At 49.5% G+C, this 19,984-nt stretch overlaps 8 protein-coding genes across 8 annotated transcripts; 5 read left to right on the top strand and 3 right to left on the bottom strand.

Annotated features, from left to right (window-relative positions):
• Positions 1–2,074: 2,074 nt before the first annotated feature.
• N7473_012464 (uncharacterized protein) lies at positions 2,075–4,672 on the top strand (the record flags this gene model as incomplete). The annotated part of the gene is made up of 6 exons (XM_057158403.1): positions 2,075–2,179; positions 2,250–2,628; positions 2,677–3,134; positions 3,197–3,406; positions 3,458–3,621; positions 3,682–4,672. The coding sequence occupies 6 exons, from the start codon at positions 2,075–2,077 to the stop codon at positions 4,670–4,672; spliced, it is 2,307 nt and encodes a 768-aa protein (XP_057002357.1).
• Positions 4,673–4,788: 116 nt separating this feature from the next.
• Positions 4,789–6,846, bottom strand: N7473_012463 (GMC family oxidoreductase; the record flags this gene model as incomplete). The annotated part of the gene is made up of 5 exons (XM_057158402.1): positions 4,789–4,832; positions 4,884–5,382; positions 5,434–6,304; positions 6,355–6,384; positions 6,443–6,846. 5 exons carry the CDS (start codon positions 6,844–6,846, stop codon positions 4,789–4,791), a joined length of 1,848 nt encoding a protein of 615 aa, XP_057002356.1.
• A 1,048-nt stretch (positions 6,847–7,894) lies between these two features.
• N7473_012462 (uncharacterized protein) lies at positions 7,895–8,331 on the top strand (the record flags this gene model as incomplete). The annotated part of the gene is made up of 2 exons (XM_057158401.1): positions 7,895–8,167; positions 8,230–8,331. 2 exons carry the CDS (start codon positions 7,895–7,897, stop codon positions 8,329–8,331), a joined length of 375 nt encoding a protein of 124 aa, XP_057002355.1.
• Positions 8,332–9,331: 1,000 nt separating this feature from the next.
• On the top strand, positions 9,332–11,204 carry N7473_012461 (uncharacterized protein; the record flags this gene model as incomplete). The annotated part of the gene is made up of 5 exons (XM_057158400.1): positions 9,332–9,670; positions 9,726–9,772; positions 9,827–9,880; positions 9,937–10,981; positions 11,034–11,204. The coding sequence occupies 5 exons, from the start codon at positions 9,332–9,334 to the stop codon at positions 11,202–11,204; spliced, it is 1,656 nt and encodes a 551-aa protein (XP_057002354.1).
• A 2,484-nt stretch (positions 11,205–13,688) lies between these two features.
• N7473_012460 (uncharacterized protein) lies at positions 13,689–13,892 on the bottom strand (the record flags this gene model as incomplete). Its single annotated transcript, XM_057158399.1, has 1 exon — positions 13,689–13,892. One exon carries the CDS (start codon positions 13,890–13,892, stop codon positions 13,689–13,691), a length of 204 nt encoding a protein of 67 aa, XP_057002353.1.
• Positions 13,893–14,133: 241 nt separating this feature from the next.
• N7473_012459 (uncharacterized protein) lies at positions 14,134–14,749 on the top strand (the record flags this gene model as incomplete). The annotated part of the gene is made up of 2 exons (XM_057158398.1): positions 14,134–14,543; positions 14,602–14,749. The coding sequence occupies 2 exons, from the start codon at positions 14,134–14,136 to the stop codon at positions 14,747–14,749; spliced, it is 558 nt and encodes a 185-aa protein (XP_057002352.1).
• A 1,432-nt stretch (positions 14,750–16,181) lies between these two features.
• Positions 16,182–17,938, top strand: N7473_012458 (uncharacterized protein; the record flags this gene model as incomplete). Its single annotated transcript, XM_057158397.1, has 4 exons — positions 16,182–16,287; positions 16,382–16,957; positions 17,019–17,521; positions 17,582–17,938. 4 exons carry the CDS (start codon positions 16,182–16,184, stop codon positions 17,936–17,938), a joined length of 1,542 nt encoding a protein of 513 aa, XP_057002351.1.
• Positions 17,939–18,230: 292 nt separating this feature from the next.
• On the bottom strand, positions 18,231–19,665 carry N7473_012457 (C-3 sterol dehydrogenase/C-4 decarboxylase). The gene is made up of 2 exons (XM_057158396.1): positions 19,030–19,665; positions 18,231–18,967 (listed from the first exon to the last, which is right to left on the bottom strand). Exons 1-2 carry the CDS (start codon positions 19,603–19,605, stop codon positions 18,305–18,307), a joined length of 1,239 nt encoding a protein of 412 aa, XP_057002350.1. The 5' UTR covers positions 19,606–19,665; the 3' UTR covers positions 18,231–18,304.
• Positions 19,666–19,984: the final 319 nt, after the last annotated feature.

Genomic DNA, 19,984 nt, shown 5'->3' with positions numbered 1-19,984 from the left:
CAGTGCGTCCCCCACCCCACACGAGACTGGCTTCCCTCTCGAGGCACGAGGTGCATTTTTCCTGGGGCTTGGGATCGGTGGACCGTGCAGAGTGACTGCATCAATGCATCAAACTATGCCTTGTCTCCGCTTCGGCTCGGGATCATCTGGTGGTCCTAGAGTTAGGTTGGGAGGGGAAAGGCAAGGAAAACAAGACCGACTGTCAAGAGAGAAACACGGCACTGGGGCGGTTGTAGATCCGACTGCTCCGTTACACTTGGCCGGATAGCGGCACGACAAGCACGAGAAGTTGTTTGACCCTACGGTTGCTTACTGGTTCGTCGTGATTCAGATTCGTTTGGGATTGGGAGACAGTATGTATGTACTGTACTAAGAGAGACCGACCGGCGCTGGCCGGTCAGAACGGCTCAGCTCAGAAATGGAGGGACATACAATGCGGGAAAGGATCTTCGGCATTCCTCCTCTCCTCTAATTTCATGATGAGCACATATTGTATCAGCATCCGAAATTCAAGAATGTTCAGAGTTTCAGTGGACCGTGGTCGATCCCCGTCTCCACCGTTTTCTTCATCGCCTCCGATCCCCGGTTTGCGGGGTATCGATCACCTGATGGTTTCATTCTTGAATTTTGGGAAATACTCCAAAACTCTTTTCACTTTACAATAATCAATATGGCCAAAAGAACCAGTGATCTCTCTCCATTCAACCAGCATTCTCATCCAGATCCATATCCGTTACCAAGATGAGCTCATCCTCACCTAATACCCGCCACGCCATCCTGGCCCTGGTCCAACGTGCTCCTCCTCCGAGCGTGAATCAAAGAGATAGCTCCGAGTTGGTGTTCCTCTTTCCTTCATTATGACTGGCTGTACCCTCAGTGACCAACTTGGGACTTTACGATGATACTCCCCGAGTAAACTTTATGCTTCTCTTCTTGCTTCTCCACGCACCCCCCATGCACCTTCGACAGGTGCCCAATCAGATACACTTGTCCCCGGCCGTCTTGCATGGCTCCGCTTGTGATCAGCGGGGAGACGGTTGGTGCTGATGCCTTTTCGTGGGAATATGGAATGCATTAGCGGGTGAGTAGCAGTACGGGCCAAGTGTGCTTGAAGTTCGATTACGTACTGGCTGTGAATAACGCCAATGTTGGGGTGGGAGGGTGAGTAGTATTGTAGTTTGTTTTGCTTGATGATTGGTGTTAACGGCGGGCCAACAGTATATTCCGTGTACGAGGGACGTTAGAGTCAACCTTGACATGGTGATGCCCAGGCTGCGGGTAAATCAACATGTCGGTGCAACTGTCAAATATGGCAACATGGCTCCGAGAAACGCATCTGATAAGCTGGAGATAGCCAATTATCAATCACAGCGTCTCCCGTACTTACTTTCTTTGCTTAACTACAGTCTGATAGGATAAGTTCCTTCCCGTAGAAAACCCAACATAATGGTCCTCGGGCCCTTGTCAGGAGAGGCACACAATCATCCACCAGACGCATTCCCCAATCGCATCAAGGGGGTAGGTAAAAATGGACAATTGAAGGCCAAGACTTTGCCTATTGAGTTGAGCAGGTGATCACGCATGAAGGCCGGGACCTCAGAGTGTACTAGGATCTTCTTCCAGTTGTGTACACATGTCGATACTGGTAGGACAGCTTAAAGGAAAAGGATGCTTGGTCGGGCAATGCCCTGCCCATGGAGCCATGATATATTTCGGCCGGTGCATAGGTATGACGGGTTGGTTGTGTTAGTATTTCCAAAGCTTGATATCTTGTAAAGAGATTTGCAAAGCTATCTTGAATAGAACAAAATACCCAGAATTCAGGTAATAGTACATAGTTAACGCGAATGAAATACCTCAGGCCACAAGGCAGAAACTATTGCCTCAGGTGTGAAAAACTGGACTGATTCAATTGGTCGCCATCTTTATCAGGTGTCAACCACGGCATCTTGCTTTGTAATACCAGCTTCCATCCATTCTCACAGTTTCAGCCATTGAAGTTCTAGCCCTGGATGGATGCTTTCATCTCGCAAAAAAGCCTGAGAGTTGGCCAATTTAATTGGACTCTAATGAAATGGCCCCCGAAGCGCCAGTGGATGACCCTGTCGCCAGGCGCACGCGGCCTGGGAGAAAGTATACCTCACGAGCCTGTGAAGAATGTCGTCGCCGCAGAGCCAAGGTAAGATCAAACCCGATTTACTCTATACATCTCCCTTTTTTGATATCCGTCTAACCTGACCGCTTCACAGTGTGATGGTGTTCGCCCGACTTGTTCTCGCTGTCTGGACCGCGGGGTGCGCTGCCAGTATTCCACAGCTGAAGATGGCAGACAACCAGCGCCCAAGTCCTATGTGGTGATGCTGAGAAATCGGATTCAGCTTCTCGAGCGTGTTCTACATGCTCATGGTATCGATGCGGATGCTTCGATTGCCCAATTTTCAGCTAAAAGCGATTCGCCTGGGCAACCACCCGATTCGGGCGGTACAGCTGCGTCAAATGTCGACGAGTTATGTTTGACATTTGACGGTGCATTGACCTTGGATGAGTCTTTGAACTTCGATCAAGATGGTGAAGTCAGATACTTCGGTCCGTCTAGTGGTCGTTTGCTATTTCGCTCACCGGGGAATGGTAAGTTGACTCTGATAAGCGTGGCGACGATATACTGATTGTAAGCAGATTCACCTAGCGAGGAAGCAAGCCAAATTGATGCTCATTGCACGGGATATTACACCTCACTTTCAGAGTCCCCAGCGATGCCAGTGCCAGAACCAGAGCCCTACCTCAACACAGAGAAAGACATCCCAGACGACAACGGAGTGTCAGAAGAACTCCAAGCCCACTTGATTGATCTCTACTTCGAATGGGAGCAGCCATGGTTTCAGGTGGTGAATGAGAAGCTATTTAGAGAAAGTCTCGTCTGTGCCGGTCGATATTGCAGCCCTTTGCTGCTGACCTGCGTTCTCGCTTCGGGCTCAAGATATTGTGACCGTGTCGAAGTACGATCTGATCCAAATGATTCAAATACAGCTGGCAGGAAGTTTATCGAAAGAGCCGAAAGACTGGTCCAACATGATCTGCGATGGCCGAAGATTACGACCATCCAGTCTTTAGCTATCATGGGCTCAGTCTACATTGTAAGTTGGATCGAATAAGTCTCATCGAAAATGTCCGAGGAGCTAAAAAGCAATGAACGTAGGCTATGGGGTCAGACGCTGCGGGTTGGCTTCACCAAGGAATGGCTAATCGCCTCGCTCTCGATATGGGCTTCAACATGGACCCAGCGGTTCTTGCGGGAGCTGTCGCCCTTCCAGCCATTGAAATTGAGCTGCGAAGACAGATATACTGGGCTTTGTACTGTCATGACAAGCTGTCAGCTAGTTATACTGGGCGGGTTTGCACGTTGCTGGTGAGTACAAGACAGTTTAAAGTGTTTGCGTGATGCTCATTTGTACTATAGGACTCTCAAGGCGCAGTGAAAAAGCCCTTCCTCCAATGCGTATCTGACGTGCACCTCCCGTCTGCCGATGGGAATCTACGAGGTGCCTCACAAAAGAATGTTGTCCAGTTACATCAGGCAATGATTGATCTTTGTCGAATTTTGGAGAAGATCCTTCTATCTCTGTAGGTCACCCCATGGCCCTGCCATTCCAGGACAAGGTTTTATCTGACTCGTTTGCCTAGTTGGTCTCCCAAGCCGTTATTCCACGCCCATCACCGATCGGCATTTTTCGACTCCTGCGTCCTCGAGCTCAAAACGTGGTATTACGACCTACCATCGGAACTGAAAATCGAACGACCATCTGGACCATCACGATTCGCTCATACGTACACCCTCTACATGGTCTATCACACAGCATTTATTCTACTCTGTGGCCCCTTCCTCAGCGGAAACCAACCACCAAAGAACGAAGAACAAAACAAGTCCCCCGAACAACAAGAAAAAATACCAGAGAACCCCGCGTCCCAAAAGGCATTGACCGCCTGCTCCGCCTCAGTCCGATCAATGATCTCCATCGCACAAAAATACAGGCACACATTTGGCAGTTTCAAACTCAGCCCTGTAACCGCGACATACTGCACATTGTCCGCAGCACTGATTATTATCGAGAGATGTTGCTCGCCAGAGAACTACGGCAAACCCAGCCCCCAAGAAGAAGGTGCCCGAACTCTATCGCCCCATGCAGCTGCTGGGCTATGTTTCCAGGTTCTTCGGGAGCTTTCTACTTCGTGGAATATCGCGAAACGCATTGGTAGGAATCTGGAGAAGGTTTACTGTGATCGCTTTGGACAGCATATCCCCTCTCCGCCGTACGACTACAGACCTCCCCCATGCCCGGTTGCATGTCAACCTATGGACTCGAATCAAGCATTGGAATCTGGGATAATTCCCATGCAAGCATTCGATGCGTTCTTTGATGCGAGAGGCCTTGTGACTGATGACCCTCTCGCGCTTTATCCTGAAAATCAGGTACCAATCTACGCCGAAGGTATGGCCGGTCAACCTTTTGTACCTGCGTTTGAAGGGGTGAATATGGATGTGCTTCAGAATTTGCCAAGTGCTGCGGAGTTGTTTGCGAGTGGTCATGGTTTTGCTTTCACGCCTGACTGCCTCCCGAGCGATTATAACATGTTTGATACACTGAATCAGATGTATTTAGAAGAGACTTGGTGATGGGCAAGATATAGAAATCCGTCATGGACCGATTCAATTAATTATACACATCACGGCACAAAACTGCTAACCTCCCTCATCAGATAACATGACGGGCACTTCACCGTGTGATTCCCTCAAGACCCAATGATATCGGCTGCGATTTTCTCTGCGAGCATATCTAGCGGATGTCAGAATCGGCCTTTTCTCTACAAAGTAAATGAATACTTACAAACAACTGACTGAGGATGACCGGGTGGAAGAAATGGAAATGCACTCGCATCAACCACCCGCAGCCCCGTGACACCGAAAACTCTCGCCCGATGATCAACAACAGCCATGTCATCATTGCGAGTCCCCATCTTACAAGTGCAAGATGCGTGATAAATAGTCATGAGCGTATTCTTAATGACTCTTAGAATATCCTCGTCGCTCTGATACTCGGGCCCTGGAAAATACTCCGGCCCAATCAATATGGGCTTCATTGCTGGAGTTTGAAACATGTCACGCATCCGTTTATATGCTGCGGTGGTCAATTTTTGATCGATTTCTGTATCTAGCCAGTTGGGATTGATCACTGGGAGATCTGCTGCATTGCTGGAGCGAAGAGTCACATTGCCCCGAGAGGTAGGAGCAACGATGCTCGCAATAATCGAGGCATACTGACCATGCCGGGGCTGCTGGAAGAATGGATCCGAGAAATTTCCAACAAATGCTGACGCGGCTAAATACTGGAAAGGGGTTAGCTTTAATTTACACTTGACGGCGTTGAGAGATCTCACCTCGATCTCGGGCCAATCCTCTGGAAACCAAGAAAGGGTGTCTTCTTCTTGGTCGGTGAGAGCATATCTCGACGCGCTTGGAAGCTTCTCAAACGCAAGATAGTCAGTTGATGGATTGGTCAACAGCCCGTCGTGAGAATAAAGATACGTCGCCACCTGTCGAGCCAGCCAGGCTGGACTCTGAGCCATCCGGGAGAACGTGTCGATAGCAACTTGATAGGAGGGACCAAAAAAGACGTGATCCCACATATTCTGGCCGACTCCAGGCAGAGTCACGATGGGTTTGATGCCATGCTCATGGAGAACGCTCGCAGGACCAATCCCGGACAGCATGAGTAACTGGGGAGAGTGAAAAGCCCCTGTCGATAGAATGACTTCATGTCTGGCCCATAAGGTGTAATCCCACATCCCATGGACTCTCACACCACGAGTCCGATTTCCCCAGTCGAACAGGATCTTTTTCGCCAGCGTCTTCTCGTAAATAGACAGCGTTTCCAGATTCCGGGGAGATTGAAGGAACGCCGCTTCCGAACTACTCCGTGATTCATCTGTAGGGCGAATGGTCATGGAGCAGAACTGGTGTCCCATGAGTGAACCAGTGTTGAAGTCCTCCACCTCTTGTATGCCGAGCGCGGTCATTGCCCGACGGACCCAACGCGAAAATGGCATTGCATACCGGGGATATGAAACTTGCAGTGGCTCACCAAAGTCGTCAAATGCTGAGTCGTTGTAAGGCGTTCTGATGTTGTTGGATCGACTGTTCGGCGCGGTGAAAGATATAGTCTGTTTGAAATATCGCCAAGTGTTCTTGAACGTATAGCTGGGGTCATCCACCAACTCGGCCCATCGGTCCATTGCGCCTTTGGACGGACTGGAGGAAGGATCAGAATATGTCAGGTTTGTATGAGGGAAAAGACTGACCGTTGGTATATCATGAAGTTCAACGCCGATCTGGAAGGCATTGGGTCAGTGATCTGGGCGCGTGAAAGGCAACGAAGATACCACGTACGACCCTCCCAAACACTTCCCTCGAGGATAGTGGATATCACGATAGTTTGCTCCAGGCACTTTCTCCGCGACAAACTTCCAATCCACCGAGGATGCCATCGAGATGCTAGCCCCAATTCCAATTGTTGCAGCACCCGGGATTTTGGAGAGTGGATGCATCCATTCGTAGTAGCCCCCCGCCTCCACCAGAGCGACGTGAAAGCCATTCTGGGCAAGACGTGAAGCCACTGTGATGCCTGCTGTGCCGCCTCCAATCACGACATAGTCGTAACTCGCATCCCAAGGGGGTGACGGCCATCCCACAAAGGCATTGTCTGGCCATGTCCACAGAGGCAATGGCGGCAACCGCCAAAAGGCTGCAAACAAAAATGATGAAAGTAGCTGAAGCACCGTAAAGACCAACATAATGACTCTAACAGGTCGATGGCAATTGAAGATTTGATAACAGAACAGAAATAGCAGCAATAGATTGGGGCTTCTTTTAAAGTAGAATGTACTGGCTCATCGCAAGGCAGTGTCGACCAGGTCGTTCCTGCCTTGACCAAAAAAGACTGGCGGACAACAAAAGCCTTCCATAATATTTTAACCAGGAACCCAGAAGGTGTCTGGCTCAAATTTCCTGTGTGAATTTGAAACTCTTAGACTAACTAACGGTGCCTAATGAATTGGTCTCGTCTCATCTGCCTTTACTAACGGTGGTATTTCTTCCTAATATTTCCTCTAATATTCTCTATAAATGCTTCCTCTTGATTCTTCTTCCTATAAATCTTTCCTTGGAGTCTTCTCCCTTAATATTTCCTCTCAATACCTCCTCTGCTTCCTTACTCCTTATTCTTCATTTGCATCTTTGCCTAGTATCGTTTCCCTCAATCCTTCCTATCGATACTTCCTCGCGATTCTTTCTCTTTTACTCTCTATCCTTTCACTTTATCCTTATTTCCTATCGTTCTACTTCGCCCCTACTTTCTATCCTTGCTCGTCATCTTTCCTCGTCATAATTCCCTCTTTACTTTTCCTATTCACCTATTTCCTCTTTATATTTCTTCCTTATCCTTTCTCCTCACTCTTCTCTCAATCCTCTCTCTTCCCTAAACCTTACTCTTTAATATTCCGTCTTCGCTATTTCCTCCTTACAATTTCATCATTACGACTCCCTTTACACGATCTCATCTCTACGATCCGGCCGTCACGATTTTCTCGTCTTCCTTCCTTCTATCCTTCCTCTCTACCCTCCATCTTCATCTTCTTCCTCACTCGCTCCGTGATCTGAAATATCACACCTTCAGTCATCTATCCCTTCCACCGATAGTGGAATTTGTTCTCCACTCAAGCTAGGCCATGGTATATTCTGATTCGTTCCAAATTGAGGCCTCCTCGAGCTCTCACTCACCTATCGCCCTGCGTTGCAGATTCGTTTACCGCCGGCGCATCCGACGGCACGTCCGCATTCATCATGATACCAAAGAAGTTCATGAGCTACTTCACACTCTTCTCGGGCTTCGATTACGATGTGATGGCACCAATCAGCATTGAGTTCGGATGTATTGTCGAGAGCCGTGATTGGCGCCGTGGTTCCAAGGCCTGGCGCATCAATTGGCACCTCTGCATGGTCAGCGAGTACCAAGTCCTCATTGGAAGGCACGCAAATGAACTTGCGACCTGGCAGGGTGTCTGCAAAAAGACTGGCCTGGAGGACGATTTTACGTCCATCGCCCAGTGCACAAAGGTGGGTCATCCTTTTGATTGGTCGGAGATCATAATCTTATTTACCTTTCTTTCTGTGCACAGGCCTTGGATCATATCCATCTAAACATCATTGACTTGATTGACTTGATTGAGTTCCGGGAGACCGACAATGTGCCCCAACGTTTCAGCAATGGCCGGGACTAGGCCAAATACTCAATGTCCAGCGGCAAAGTTTACCCCCCGTGATGCCGCGAAGAAGGACCCGATCCTCCAAGTGTTGCTAAAGCAGCTCCCGTGAACCCAGATGGACTGGCCTCCTCGAAGGGTTGACATAGTATGACCGACTACGGGTCAAGCTTTTTCATGATATGAGGAATTTGAACCTGATCAGCGGGTCTTCTCGGTGGCTTTTTGATTTAGCTATCATTTAGATAGCCATGCGTTAGTCACAATGAATTCGCGTTACGTTAGACTCAAGATATATGTAAACCTTCAATACTAGAAAGTTGCCTTTTCGAGACTGAGTTTTATTCAAATATGGGTACACTGCATGTGGACGCTGACTGTGCTGTTACAGATTGGACCTCACCTGAGCCCGTTGCCAAGCGTTTTCGGAATGATGGCCATCCCGCAACTATGGCTGCTCCTCTCACGAGGACATTTTTTCCTCTCACGGCCGTCCCGAGGAATAGACTTTAGGGGCGCAAAGACGAGGGCTCATGGGGAACGCCGCCAACCCGAGGCGCTCGTTTCTGAAACCTACCCAGATGAAGCCATGCCGCTATGGGGAAGGTGCTCGCAAGCGATAACCAGTTACCAATCAGCGGACTCCGGATCTCTCAAGCTTTTAGCGGGGGTCCACTTACACGCTTTTTGAAGGTTAGTTTGACTCTTTGGTTGACCATGTGGCTGACGAGCGAACAGGTTGACATCGCTCGCTAAGTGGGCAGATAATTGCTACCAGCACCAATGAGGATTGCTACCGGAAACTAAAACTCCCTTGGCCTTGGTTACAACGAATGAGGCGTAGGGAAAGGGGCAATGGCACACGCTGACAGACGAGTGCAAAATGTCTGTCGGTTTGCCGTGATTATTTATCTTCTTTGCTTCTTCTACCTTTTTTTTTGCTTTTTCCTTTGTTCTCCTTTATCTATACTCGAATCTCCCTCGCCCTTGGACTATATTCCCATCATAATCGACAATAATGGCGGACATGAGCACCAAAGAGGTCGCCGAAGGCAGTCAGCTTCGCCAGCGCCATCATGAAGGTCGCCAAATCGAAATCGTCGGCCCGGATGGCCAGCACAGAAAAGTCGCGGTCGCTGACCTGACCCAAGACGACTCCGAACTGGCCACCAGGTTCGGCTATAACCCGGTTTTCAAGAGAGAATTTGGATACTTGTCGACATTTTCGTTCGCCGTCAGTATCAGTGGTCTTTTTGCTACTATTATGACTACCTTGTCGTACCCATTGCTCGCCGGTGGCAGCAGTGCGGTTATTTGGTGTTGGTTTATCTCTGGTTTTGGCTGCATGTGTATTGCAGTAGGTAGTCCTGTGAGAATGTCCTCGAAAGACACATAACTAACAGCAGCTCTAGTGCTCTGTCGCCGAGCTGGTCTCTGCTTATCCTACCTCCGGTGGACTGTAAGTCTTCCTCGTTATCATCCAATAGGAAGTCCCGATCTGACAGGCGTCTAGGTACTTCACTATCTCTCGTCTCGCACCCAACACTTGGGTTCCCTCCATCAGCTGGTAAAGTAGTCCCCAGAATTTGTTTTGCAGTTTTCATTGAACTAATATTGGTACAGGGTTACCGGCTGGCTTAACCTCCTCGGCCAGGTCGCTGGTGTTGCGTCGTCCGAATATGGAGCAGCCCAAATGCTCCTCGCAGCGGTCTCTATGAGCCGCGACTTCAACTATGAAATTACCGCAAACACTACTGTTGGCGTGATGGCCGCTCTTACCGTCATCACCGGTGTGGTCAACTCTCTGTCCACCTACTGGATGGAGAAGATGACCAAGTTTTATGTCATTTTCCATGTCTGCGTTCTGGTTGCTTGCTCCATCGCGTTGCTGGTCTTGACCAAGGATAAGCACGACGCTAAGTACGTCTTCACTGAAGTCAGGTCCGAGAGTGGCTGGACACCTATTGGCTTCAGTTGGTTGTTCGGATTCCTGTCCGTCAGCTGGACAATGACAGACTACGATGCGACTGCCCACATCACTGAGGAGATTAACACCCCCGAACTCAAGGCTCCCTGGGCTATCTCCTCTGCCATGCTGTTCACCTATGTCGCTGGCTTCCTGTTCAACATTGTGCTTTGCTTCTGCATGGGCGACCCCGACGAAATTCTTGCCTCGCCCATGGCCCAGCCTGTCGCTCAAATCTTCTACAACAGCCTGGGCAAGGGCGGTGGTATGTTCTTCACCATTGCGGGTCTGATCATCATCAAGTTCGTCACTTTCACTGCCATGCAGGCCCTTGGCCGCACTGTTTTCGCCTTCTCCCGCGATCGCATGATGCCCTTCTCCAATGTCTGGATCAAGATTGCTCCTTGGACTGGAACCCCCCTCTACGCTGTGTGGATGTCCGTTTTCTTCTGCATTGCCATCAACTTGATCGGTCTTGGCTCCTACACTGCTATTGCGGGTGTTTTCACAGTCTGTGCTATTGCTCTGGATTGGAGCTACTGCATTCCCATTTTTTGCAAGCTGTTCTTTGGCAAGTTCCAGCCTGGTCCCTGGCACATGGGCCCCCTCAGTACCATCGTCAACATATGGGCGTGTTTGTGGACCCTTTTCGTCAGCATCATCTTTGTTCTCCCTACCGCGATGCCGGTCACCGCGGAGACCGTACGTATCAAAACACCCTCCATCGCTTTCCAGTACACTAATTTGATTACAGATGAACTACGCCTGTGTCTACCTGGTGGCAGTTCTCCTGTTCGCTCTGGTTTACTGGTACATTCGTGGCCGTGCAGTGTACACCGGCCCTGTCACCGAAGCCATTTCGGATGAGATCTCCGAGAACGAGATCGTGGAGTTTGAAAAGGCTGCCAAAGGCCCCGCCGCGTAATCATGCCACTAACGGCCGCCCTTTTTCTCCCATCGCGACAACTACGCACCATAATATCAACTATTCACGATCCCCGACCTGCGCCAGCAACAACCCAGTGCAACAACTTCCCACTCGCCATGTTATTGCCCTTACTCGTCTCACTTCCAGAAATCAGCCCAATGTTCGCCAACTTCCAATACCCATGCTTTCCGTTCCGTTGACTTGACCCATCACCAATCACCACCCATGCCATTTCACACAGGTTGCCACGGCTTCAGCTTATTCACCCTCTGGTAAACGGTAACTTCGCCAATCAGCCCTGAGACAACAACACCCCAAGCGACATTCTTCGAGCTAAAGTATATGGACCCTTGCGCGACAACGATTTTGTCATGAGTAACGGTATATATCCTAGGGGTAATTCAAGCGTTTATTGTATGTGCCACTTATGCTTGTACATAGCTGACCATGCAGATAGACGTCATATAACTCTATCTGATTGCAAATATTTTGTGCATCATTTACGCACGGCTCATTTTCATGGAAAAATATCACTAGCTGCACCATCATGATTAATTCATGATTAGAATGCTAAACTTCGACTTACGATTTGACTTCTTGGCCCAATACGACTTGCTAAATTTCAGAATTCCCATATTTCTGAATGCCCTGGAGTGACTGATTTACAATCCCCTACCACATGCGACGTCTTAACCCCATGCGACCTCCCATAACGGATCTCGATATATCCTCTACTTCGAATGCCCTGCGGTCACCTTCTCACAAACACAGCGCCCATGAGAAGCCCCGCACATCATGCCCATCCTGAATTCGCCTGGATCGGTTATAACTGGATTGATCTCAATATTCACCGTCACTTTGTAGCAGAGCCAACCCATCATACATGATTGTTGACGGGCCCATTCATGGAAGCTTTCTCAATACATCTGCCACTAATCTTTAAAGCTCCTTAAGTTCTCCATCAAAGGCACGATGATCAAATCGAATACCTTTTCCTGCATGGCTTCGTTTTCCAAATTGGAAGTCCTGACTACCGTGCCAAAACAGACACTGTTCGACAATCCTTGCGTATTCCGGCCCACTGCGCTCCATAACAGAAGGCAGGACACGAGCTGCGGTTTTGAGATTTGCAACTGCTTCTTGCAGATCTGCATCGTCAGAGGTGCTGAGAGCCTCGAGTGTTTGACATAGTGATAGCTCACGAGAATAAGGCCTAGAGGAAAGAGTATCTGACTTCGGATAAGCGCTGCCGTCATGGTGCTGTTGTGGTCGTGAGCCTCATCTCCGACATTCCATGGAATGTAAGGAATACCGAGGATGGCTGGGGATTCGGATGTGAACATGATATCTCGAGCTCTCCAATGGTCTCGTAGCCAGCTTCCAACCGCAGGCGATCTCTTTGGCTCAATAGAAAACCCTCGTTGGTCTGACCGGCTGTGAAGGTAGAAGACGTCGTGATCAGATCTTCTAATGATTGCGTCTTTAGAGAATCGGCAACTTGTCCCACGTAGTAGACATTATGTCTGTGACTCTCATCTGATACCCATCCCAGGGCTCGTCGAGCATCACCCTCGGCTGTTATTTTCACCAAAGCCTGACAGATGTCCGTGATTGGTGGAAGCTTATCGGAATGGCTCAGGTTGCCTGGAACTAGGCCTCCTTCACTTAGTAAGGTTGTATCGGAGGCGAACTGAACCCTTGCTTTCCCTTTGGTTTGATTCAAGGTCAATTGTTGGGTGTGTCTGCTAATTGACAGACGCATCGTACTCCCACGGTCGACGACATCATGTCGGGTTCAGCCTCAATCTCATGACCAAACTTCCAGAGTGAGGAACTCATTGTCATATTAGGAGCGAAGATCATGCGGAATCGGGAACTCCCAGAACCTTATCATGACGGGATCAAGAGTATCCATAGATGGTGCATTGAGCACAAAGTGAACGGTATGTTGATGTTTGCAGGGACATTTCCAGTATTTTCCTCTGATGATCGCCTTGTGTAGACTATGCGTCGATCGTCGCGACTTTCGGTAGCGTGATAACGTGTGATTTGATAGCCTCCGCTTTCGAGACATGTCTCGGTAGTCGGATTGTCCCACCAGTGTCTTCAATAAGGTATTAGCCGTATTCATTCTGTTGAGTAGGTCTGCATATATACTCTTTAAAAAGATGTCCCTGAATTTTTTGACTTCTCTTTCGATATTGGAGGAGTTGTTCCAGTATTCCTGAAGTTTCGATCATTCTCATATCAGCAATGTCACGCATTCTGCACTAGCATTCCATTGGTCTTAACCCACCTCTGGATCACCCTGTCCCAACCCAACTTGCGGGACAGCTCTTCCAGTAGAAGAGACATCTCTGTCATAGTCCTCTCAAATGGTGTGTATTTCCCGTCCATCTTCGCTTTCAACTTCTTGTGCAAAGTGGGCTCCTTCCAGAGGGTGCCTGATGGACTGCTAATCAGATCGTCCACATCATTTTTTCAATCGACGACTCCATCCAGCGACCGTTCCAGGGTGTTGACAAATATCGCCTGCTGTGTCCAGAGACCGGACAGGTAGCCATCCTGCTCCCTACGATATCGCTTAGCCCGAAATCCTTTGAGTGTCTCGAGGCCTTGCACATAGTTGTCAAGTTGGTTGAGAAGGAAAGGGAGGATAGCAAGCGCAACTCCTGCTCCCTCCATTTGGGGCTCTAAACCAGTTAAGAAGAGAGTTAGAAAGATGTTTAAAAAGATGTTTAAAAAGAGAGGAGAGTCGGAATTCGCCTCAAGTTCTGTCCAGGGGATAACAGCATCAGCTAGTATCAATCACCCCTCTACCCCGCAGCGACCCCCCTGTCAGTTGCATCTTAGAGCCTCGAAACCACTAAGAGTCGAGTGCGACCCCGCCATTCCTTTCCTTCCTAGAGGTGTGCGAGTTCACAAAATGAGCACAAGTTTACCTGTTGTAATATCGTGCCTCAAGCAGTTCAAAGCTATCAAATCCTCTGATCATTTGAAGGTATACAGTACTCAGGTCCCACAGGCGCTTTGGCAAGATGAGCTGGGACGCTTACGGGTCTGGGCTGCCAATATCGGTGCTCATCAAACAGGCCAGTCCTCCTTGGACCATCGACTTCGCGATGCGTCGCATATCAAAGATCAGACACTCCGAGTCCTGAGAAGGTTGCAGAGACTGATACAGGATCTTTACGATGCCCTTCATTCAGAAAGTGTATCCGAAGATCTATCGGATTCAGACGATGAGGAAGGGCGAAAATCAGAGATGCAGATAATCTACCAAGACCTTCACGATACGATCAGTCATCTCTTCCAATTATCGATGATCATTCGGAAGTAAGTTCTTTGGGTGGGGATTTTGTACGGGGGATGTGATAGCTAACATCCTCTCCAGACCCGCGCAGCATGATCGCTTTTGGGGAACGAAGCGGTCCGATGCTGCTGGCTTCGAACCCTTCGATCGACAACATGTCATAGACAAGTATCCTCATGCAGAAACCAGTGTTTTAGAGCGTCTCGGTTTAGCGATATCCCAGCGATGAGCGATACTTAGATATCGCGAACGACACCATATCAAATTGGGGAATGGTCTCAGTCAAGCCATCGGAGAACAATCAGATGCAATTTCGACCAACATCTCGGAAACAGTTGCGACACACTACGACAAGAAAAGAAGTTCCAATTATCTCAATAGGTATGATTCCTGCCCAGTCCGTTCTGCTGCCCGTTTATCAACAGGTTCAAACTCAAGAACCGTCTTTGGGGAGTAAATACCCGGGTTGAACACGAAGGTCTCCATGAGAGATGTGGACGTAATATACTAAAGTGGTCGACTCGAGATCAAAACGCTGATAATAGGTCCTGGACTCGAAGACGGATTTTCGTACTTCGTGAAGGTCAGAGGGGCAGTTTGGGTAAGGAAATCGTTCGTTCTTTCAGAGTCATCGTACCAGGTCATCAATCTTATCTCCCGAAGATGACACTGGCCTCTTTTGCGTGCCTTTCGTACATATCATTTGTAAGCCGGTCGTTATTAGAGAGATCAATCATTAGATTCGGATCATTGCCGGTCTCCTAAAACCTAAAGCCACGTTGGCGCCATGTGGCTGACGAGAGCCGACGAGCTTACAGGGCCCCAGGTTGAATGGTACTCTGTGGCGCACATGTATATCGTATGAAATCAGACATTCCCTATTGCGCAATACCAGAACTCATTGAGGAGACGTCTAGAAATCCGTGCTGGTAGTTATAGCTGTCCGTCCGCGGAGAATAGTTATTACTCCTCTATTATAGGGGAGGTATGGTCGGAGTTAATAAGGTTGACATGATGGAGGCGAGACAGGAACACCGGGGCGATCGAGCCGACTGGCCGAGACCCGATAGCCGACCTAGGAGGATCCATCTTCGACTAAGCCCCTTGGGCTATCTATAAATGGATCTTTTTAATTGCGGAGTCTGATTTCCTATCCAGCTTGTTTTATGTCTGGGGTGGGGCTTGGCAAATGCGGAGAAGTTGCGGCTCCACAGTTGCGACCGAGTGTTGATGCTATAGACGAAGATTACCTATGATCAGAGTCAAGATTGTAGATAAAATAGAGTGTTTATGAGAATCATAGTAGTCCAAAAAAGAGTTAAAACATGACTCGGGCTAATCCACCCTTGCTATCTGTAATTAACATTTACCGGGATTGTCACTACAGCTTAGTTCCCCATGGCGTGCTATGGCGAAATCAGAGGGCGCCGCTTGCGTGCTGGCAGCTGCCCAGAAACAGCCGAGCCGATCTGGGAAGTTAATTACCAGCTACGACGAGTCAAACATCATGTTGCATGTTGCACGAGAAGATTCATAAGCGCATCTTTTTGTCGCGGTGTTGCATCTGACATCTCATTATTTTCTTTTTTTTTTCTCCCATTTCACGTCGGGTTCCCCTGTACGCTCCCGGCTTGGTGTGTGACGGATTCTCTTCTTTCATCATGGGACGTCTTAATGGGACTAGACTTGGTGCTTTTAGGGCATATTTCTTTGGATTTTTTGTTTGTACCGCTGGTTTTTTGTTTGGATATGACACGGGTATTGTTGGTGAGTTTCATCGTCATATAGAGCTCGAGTTGCTCGAGTCCTTCCAAACAGAACGTTCAATCCAGTTGCTAACTCAATATTTACTGCTCTACAGGTGGAATTCTCACATTCCAATCCTACAAGGATGATTTCAGATACAACGACAAGACCACCGTAAGCGCGGTCATGGTCAGTCTGCAAAATGTCGGCGCCTTTCTCGCCGCGCTATGCATCTTCCCCATCTCCGAGCGCTTTGGCCGTAAAAAGACCGTCCAGGTGGCCATGTCCATCTTCTGCGTCGGTGTCATCTTGCAAGTCGTCCCGTCGCATTCGCTGGTATGCTTCTACATCGGCCGTTTTGTGTCTGGTCTCGGCCTCGGCGCAGGTACGGCGGTTGTCCCATCGTACAACGCAGAGATGGCTCCCAAGGAGATCCGTGGTATGCTGGGCTCTGGTGTCCAGTGGCTCTTTGCTCTTGGTGTCATGATTAGTTACTGGATTGATTATGCGGTTGAAAAGACTCTGCCCGTCTCGTCTGCGCAGTGGCAGATTCCAATTGGTCTGCAGCTGGTACCGGCGACTGTTTTGGCTCTTGGTCTGTTCACGCAACCCGAGAGTGTGAGATGGTTGGCCAAGAAGGAGCGCTATGAAGAAGCATGGCAGAGTCTCACCTGGATGCGTGCTAGTGAGGGTATGTATAATCTCCTTTTCATGCAGTCGAAACAGCACACTAATTATCTCATCTACATCAGGCCCTGAGGTTAAAGCCGAGTTCAACGAAATCAAAACCGGCCTAGCTGAAGAGCTCCGTGCCACGGACGGCCTTAAGAAACGTGAACTCCTCGAACCTGCCAATCGCTACCGTCTAGCCCTCGCCGTCTTCATCTTCTGCGGCCAGCAATGCACCGGAATGACTGCCCTTGCCTACTTCGGCCCGCAATTCTTCAAGCTCCTCGTCGGCAATGACAGCAGCCGATCCCTGCTCATCACAGGCCTATTCGGTGCTGAGAAGTTCATCGCTGTCGGCATTTACATCCTCTTCTTCTCGGAGATGTGGGGACGTAAACCCACGCTCTGGATCTCGGCTCTGCTCATGTCGGTGTGTTTCGTGATCGTCACGGTTGTCAACAACACCACCCCCAAGCCTCAGCAAGAGGTTACTTCTTCGGGAATTGCGACAGTAGCAATGATCTTCCTCACCAATTCCATCTACCAGTTCAGTTGGGGCCCGTTGCCGTGGCCTTATACGACCGAGGTACGTTTCTACTTTACCTACAAGTCACATCCCTTTTACCTCATTCACTAACAATATCAGATCTTCCCCTCCCGCATCCGAGAAATAGGCTCCTCCGTCGCAGTAGCCACCCAGTGGCTCTTCAACTTCCTCTTCTCCCTAGTAACCCCCTACATGCAAAGTTCCTGGGGCAGTTACACCTTCCTCTTCTACGCCGCGCTGGACGTGATCATGGCGATTATCGTCTGGTTCTTCGTGAAAGAGACCAAGGGTAAAAGTTTGGAGGAGATGGAGACTATTTTCAATAGTAAGGCTGCGTTTGATGTTGAAATTGCCCGCCATGAGGGTGAGGAAATTTCGGATCATGTCTCGGCTTTGGAGGTGCATAATAAGGGGGATGGGAGTGCGAAGGGGTCGGATGAGGAGGATACGAGATGAGAGGGATTTCGGATGGGTCTTGTGGTTTTGGTTGAATTTTTATGATACCTTGCGCTGTTGGAGCGTTATTATGGTTTTTTGGTTGTATTTGTTACTGGGATAGGTTACAATGGGATTAGGCGCTCTTTATGATCTAGAGTGCGTACTAGACCAAATAAATCAGGTTTCTACCATGCGTGTCGAGTTGAGTATCCTGCTACCGGGAATCGGGCTGGAGTCGTAGCCTATCCTTCACCAGATCTCTTAGAAGCAGAAAATTGGTCAAAGGAAACTGGAGCAAAGCGTTTCAAATATACGGCGTATCAATGACATTGCGCAGGGATATTATTACAGTACTGTATAGACAATAATTTTTATCACGACCCCTTACAGCGCCTTCTTACCCTCCGTCTGACGCTGCGACTCAACCACGTAACCCACAGCACGCGCAATACCCTCGTCCACAGGGACGATAGGCAGATACGCGAGACGGTACTTCGCCTTCTCAATGGAGAAGTAACGAGTCATGCAAGAGTACCGCACAACACGACGGGTCAGTCGCGGCGTCTTGCCAAACAATCCCAGCACGCTTTCCGCCAATCCACCCACAACCTCCAACAGACCCTCCGGCAGAGCCCAGACTTGGTCAGGCTCGACAACCCGGCCGATCAGCGCCCACATGGCGCGGGTCACGTCCCAGAAATAAATGGGCGAGTCGTTCGTGATGTTGAAGGCCTCGCCGTCAACGCGCTCGTGATCCAGGATGCCGCCCTGGCCGCCCTGGTACAAGTCGTAGCTTGCCAGTAGACGGTGGCCGGCGAGCATGTGTGCGTAAGCGATGTTGCCGACGTAGGTGAAGTCGAAGAGGTTATCGTTGTCGCCGAGCTGCATCTTCAGGACGGTCTGCGAGGCTTGAGAGCCGTGCTCGAGGATCTTGTATGTCACTGTTGTGTCCTTCTCGCCGTAGATACCGGCGGGTCGGATGGCGCAGGTCACCATGTTGGTGGGGGACTGGCGGTTGTACTTCAGGACGATCTCTTCGGCATCGGCCTGGTGGGAGAAAAGAGTGTTAGCGATTGATTGAGTGGATGGCGCAATGATATGGTGCTTACCTTAGTCTCGGAGTAGTACTCCTTTTGGAGGCGACCACGGATCAGGGGCCACTCTTCGTTGACGTTCTTCAGATCACTCTGCGTATCATGCACCACAGAGCTGGAGCTAGTGTAGACGAACGCCTTACACTTGCCGCCCCAATCGCCGTGCTCGCCGCCAGCAACCTCCAGAAGTGTGCGAGTTCCCTCGACATTGACTTTGTGCAGGAGCTTCTTGTTACCATCGAGGACGGACGGGGTCGCAGTGTGGATAACCAAATCAGGCTTGACAGCATTGAACACCTTCATCATCGACTCAACAGAAGTAATATCGCCATCATAATAAGTCGCACCGGGAAGACGGTTGTGCGTCGTGCGCAGATCAACCACCGACACTGTAGCCTTGTATTGGGGGTAACGCGAGCCCAGGGTCGGGTACTCGAAGCGGGCATCGCCCTTGGGCTTTGGCAGCGCGCTGCTGGGATCCGTCTCCGAGGGGAAGTTCAGGAGATGATCGACAATGTGCCACCCCAAGAAGCCGCAGCCTCCGACCACCAACACGTTACCCAATTCCAAATTGCGCCGTTTCGAAGGCATTGTAGCGGAGATGTGAGAGATGGTGGATCAATTGACTTGAGACTAGCTTCGGGATGGGGTTGAAAAGGGGACTTTGGGGGAGCGACGGGGGCGGATCAGCTGACACGTGCGATAAGAATTTCCGCGTTATCAGGCATCTACGGGGTACTACTCCGTACACGCTAGTTAACTAGTACTGTGTACTGTACTCTATGCAAGACTCTTTTTACTTTATTTACCCGCAATTTAACCGGACTGAGAAGCAAACAACGGTCTTATTGCTAGACCACTAGACAATCATCATACACACAATGCCCTAATCATCCCCGGGAATTGTATCTATGGATACCCAATGACTTTTGAGCCAGCAGAGAGCCATCTCTCTTTCACCTTCTCACTC

Source organism: Penicillium subrubescens, assembly GCF_028828155.1.
Source record: "Penicillium subrubescens strain IBT 31985 chromosome Unknown utg000011l_segment0_segment0, whole genome shotgun sequence".
Classification (NCBI taxonomy): Eukaryota; Fungi; Ascomycota; class Eurotiomycetes; order Eurotiales; family Aspergillaceae; genus Penicillium; species Penicillium subrubescens.
Note: the sequence above shows the minus strand (reverse complement) of the source record. Positions and strands in the feature narration are given on the sequence as shown.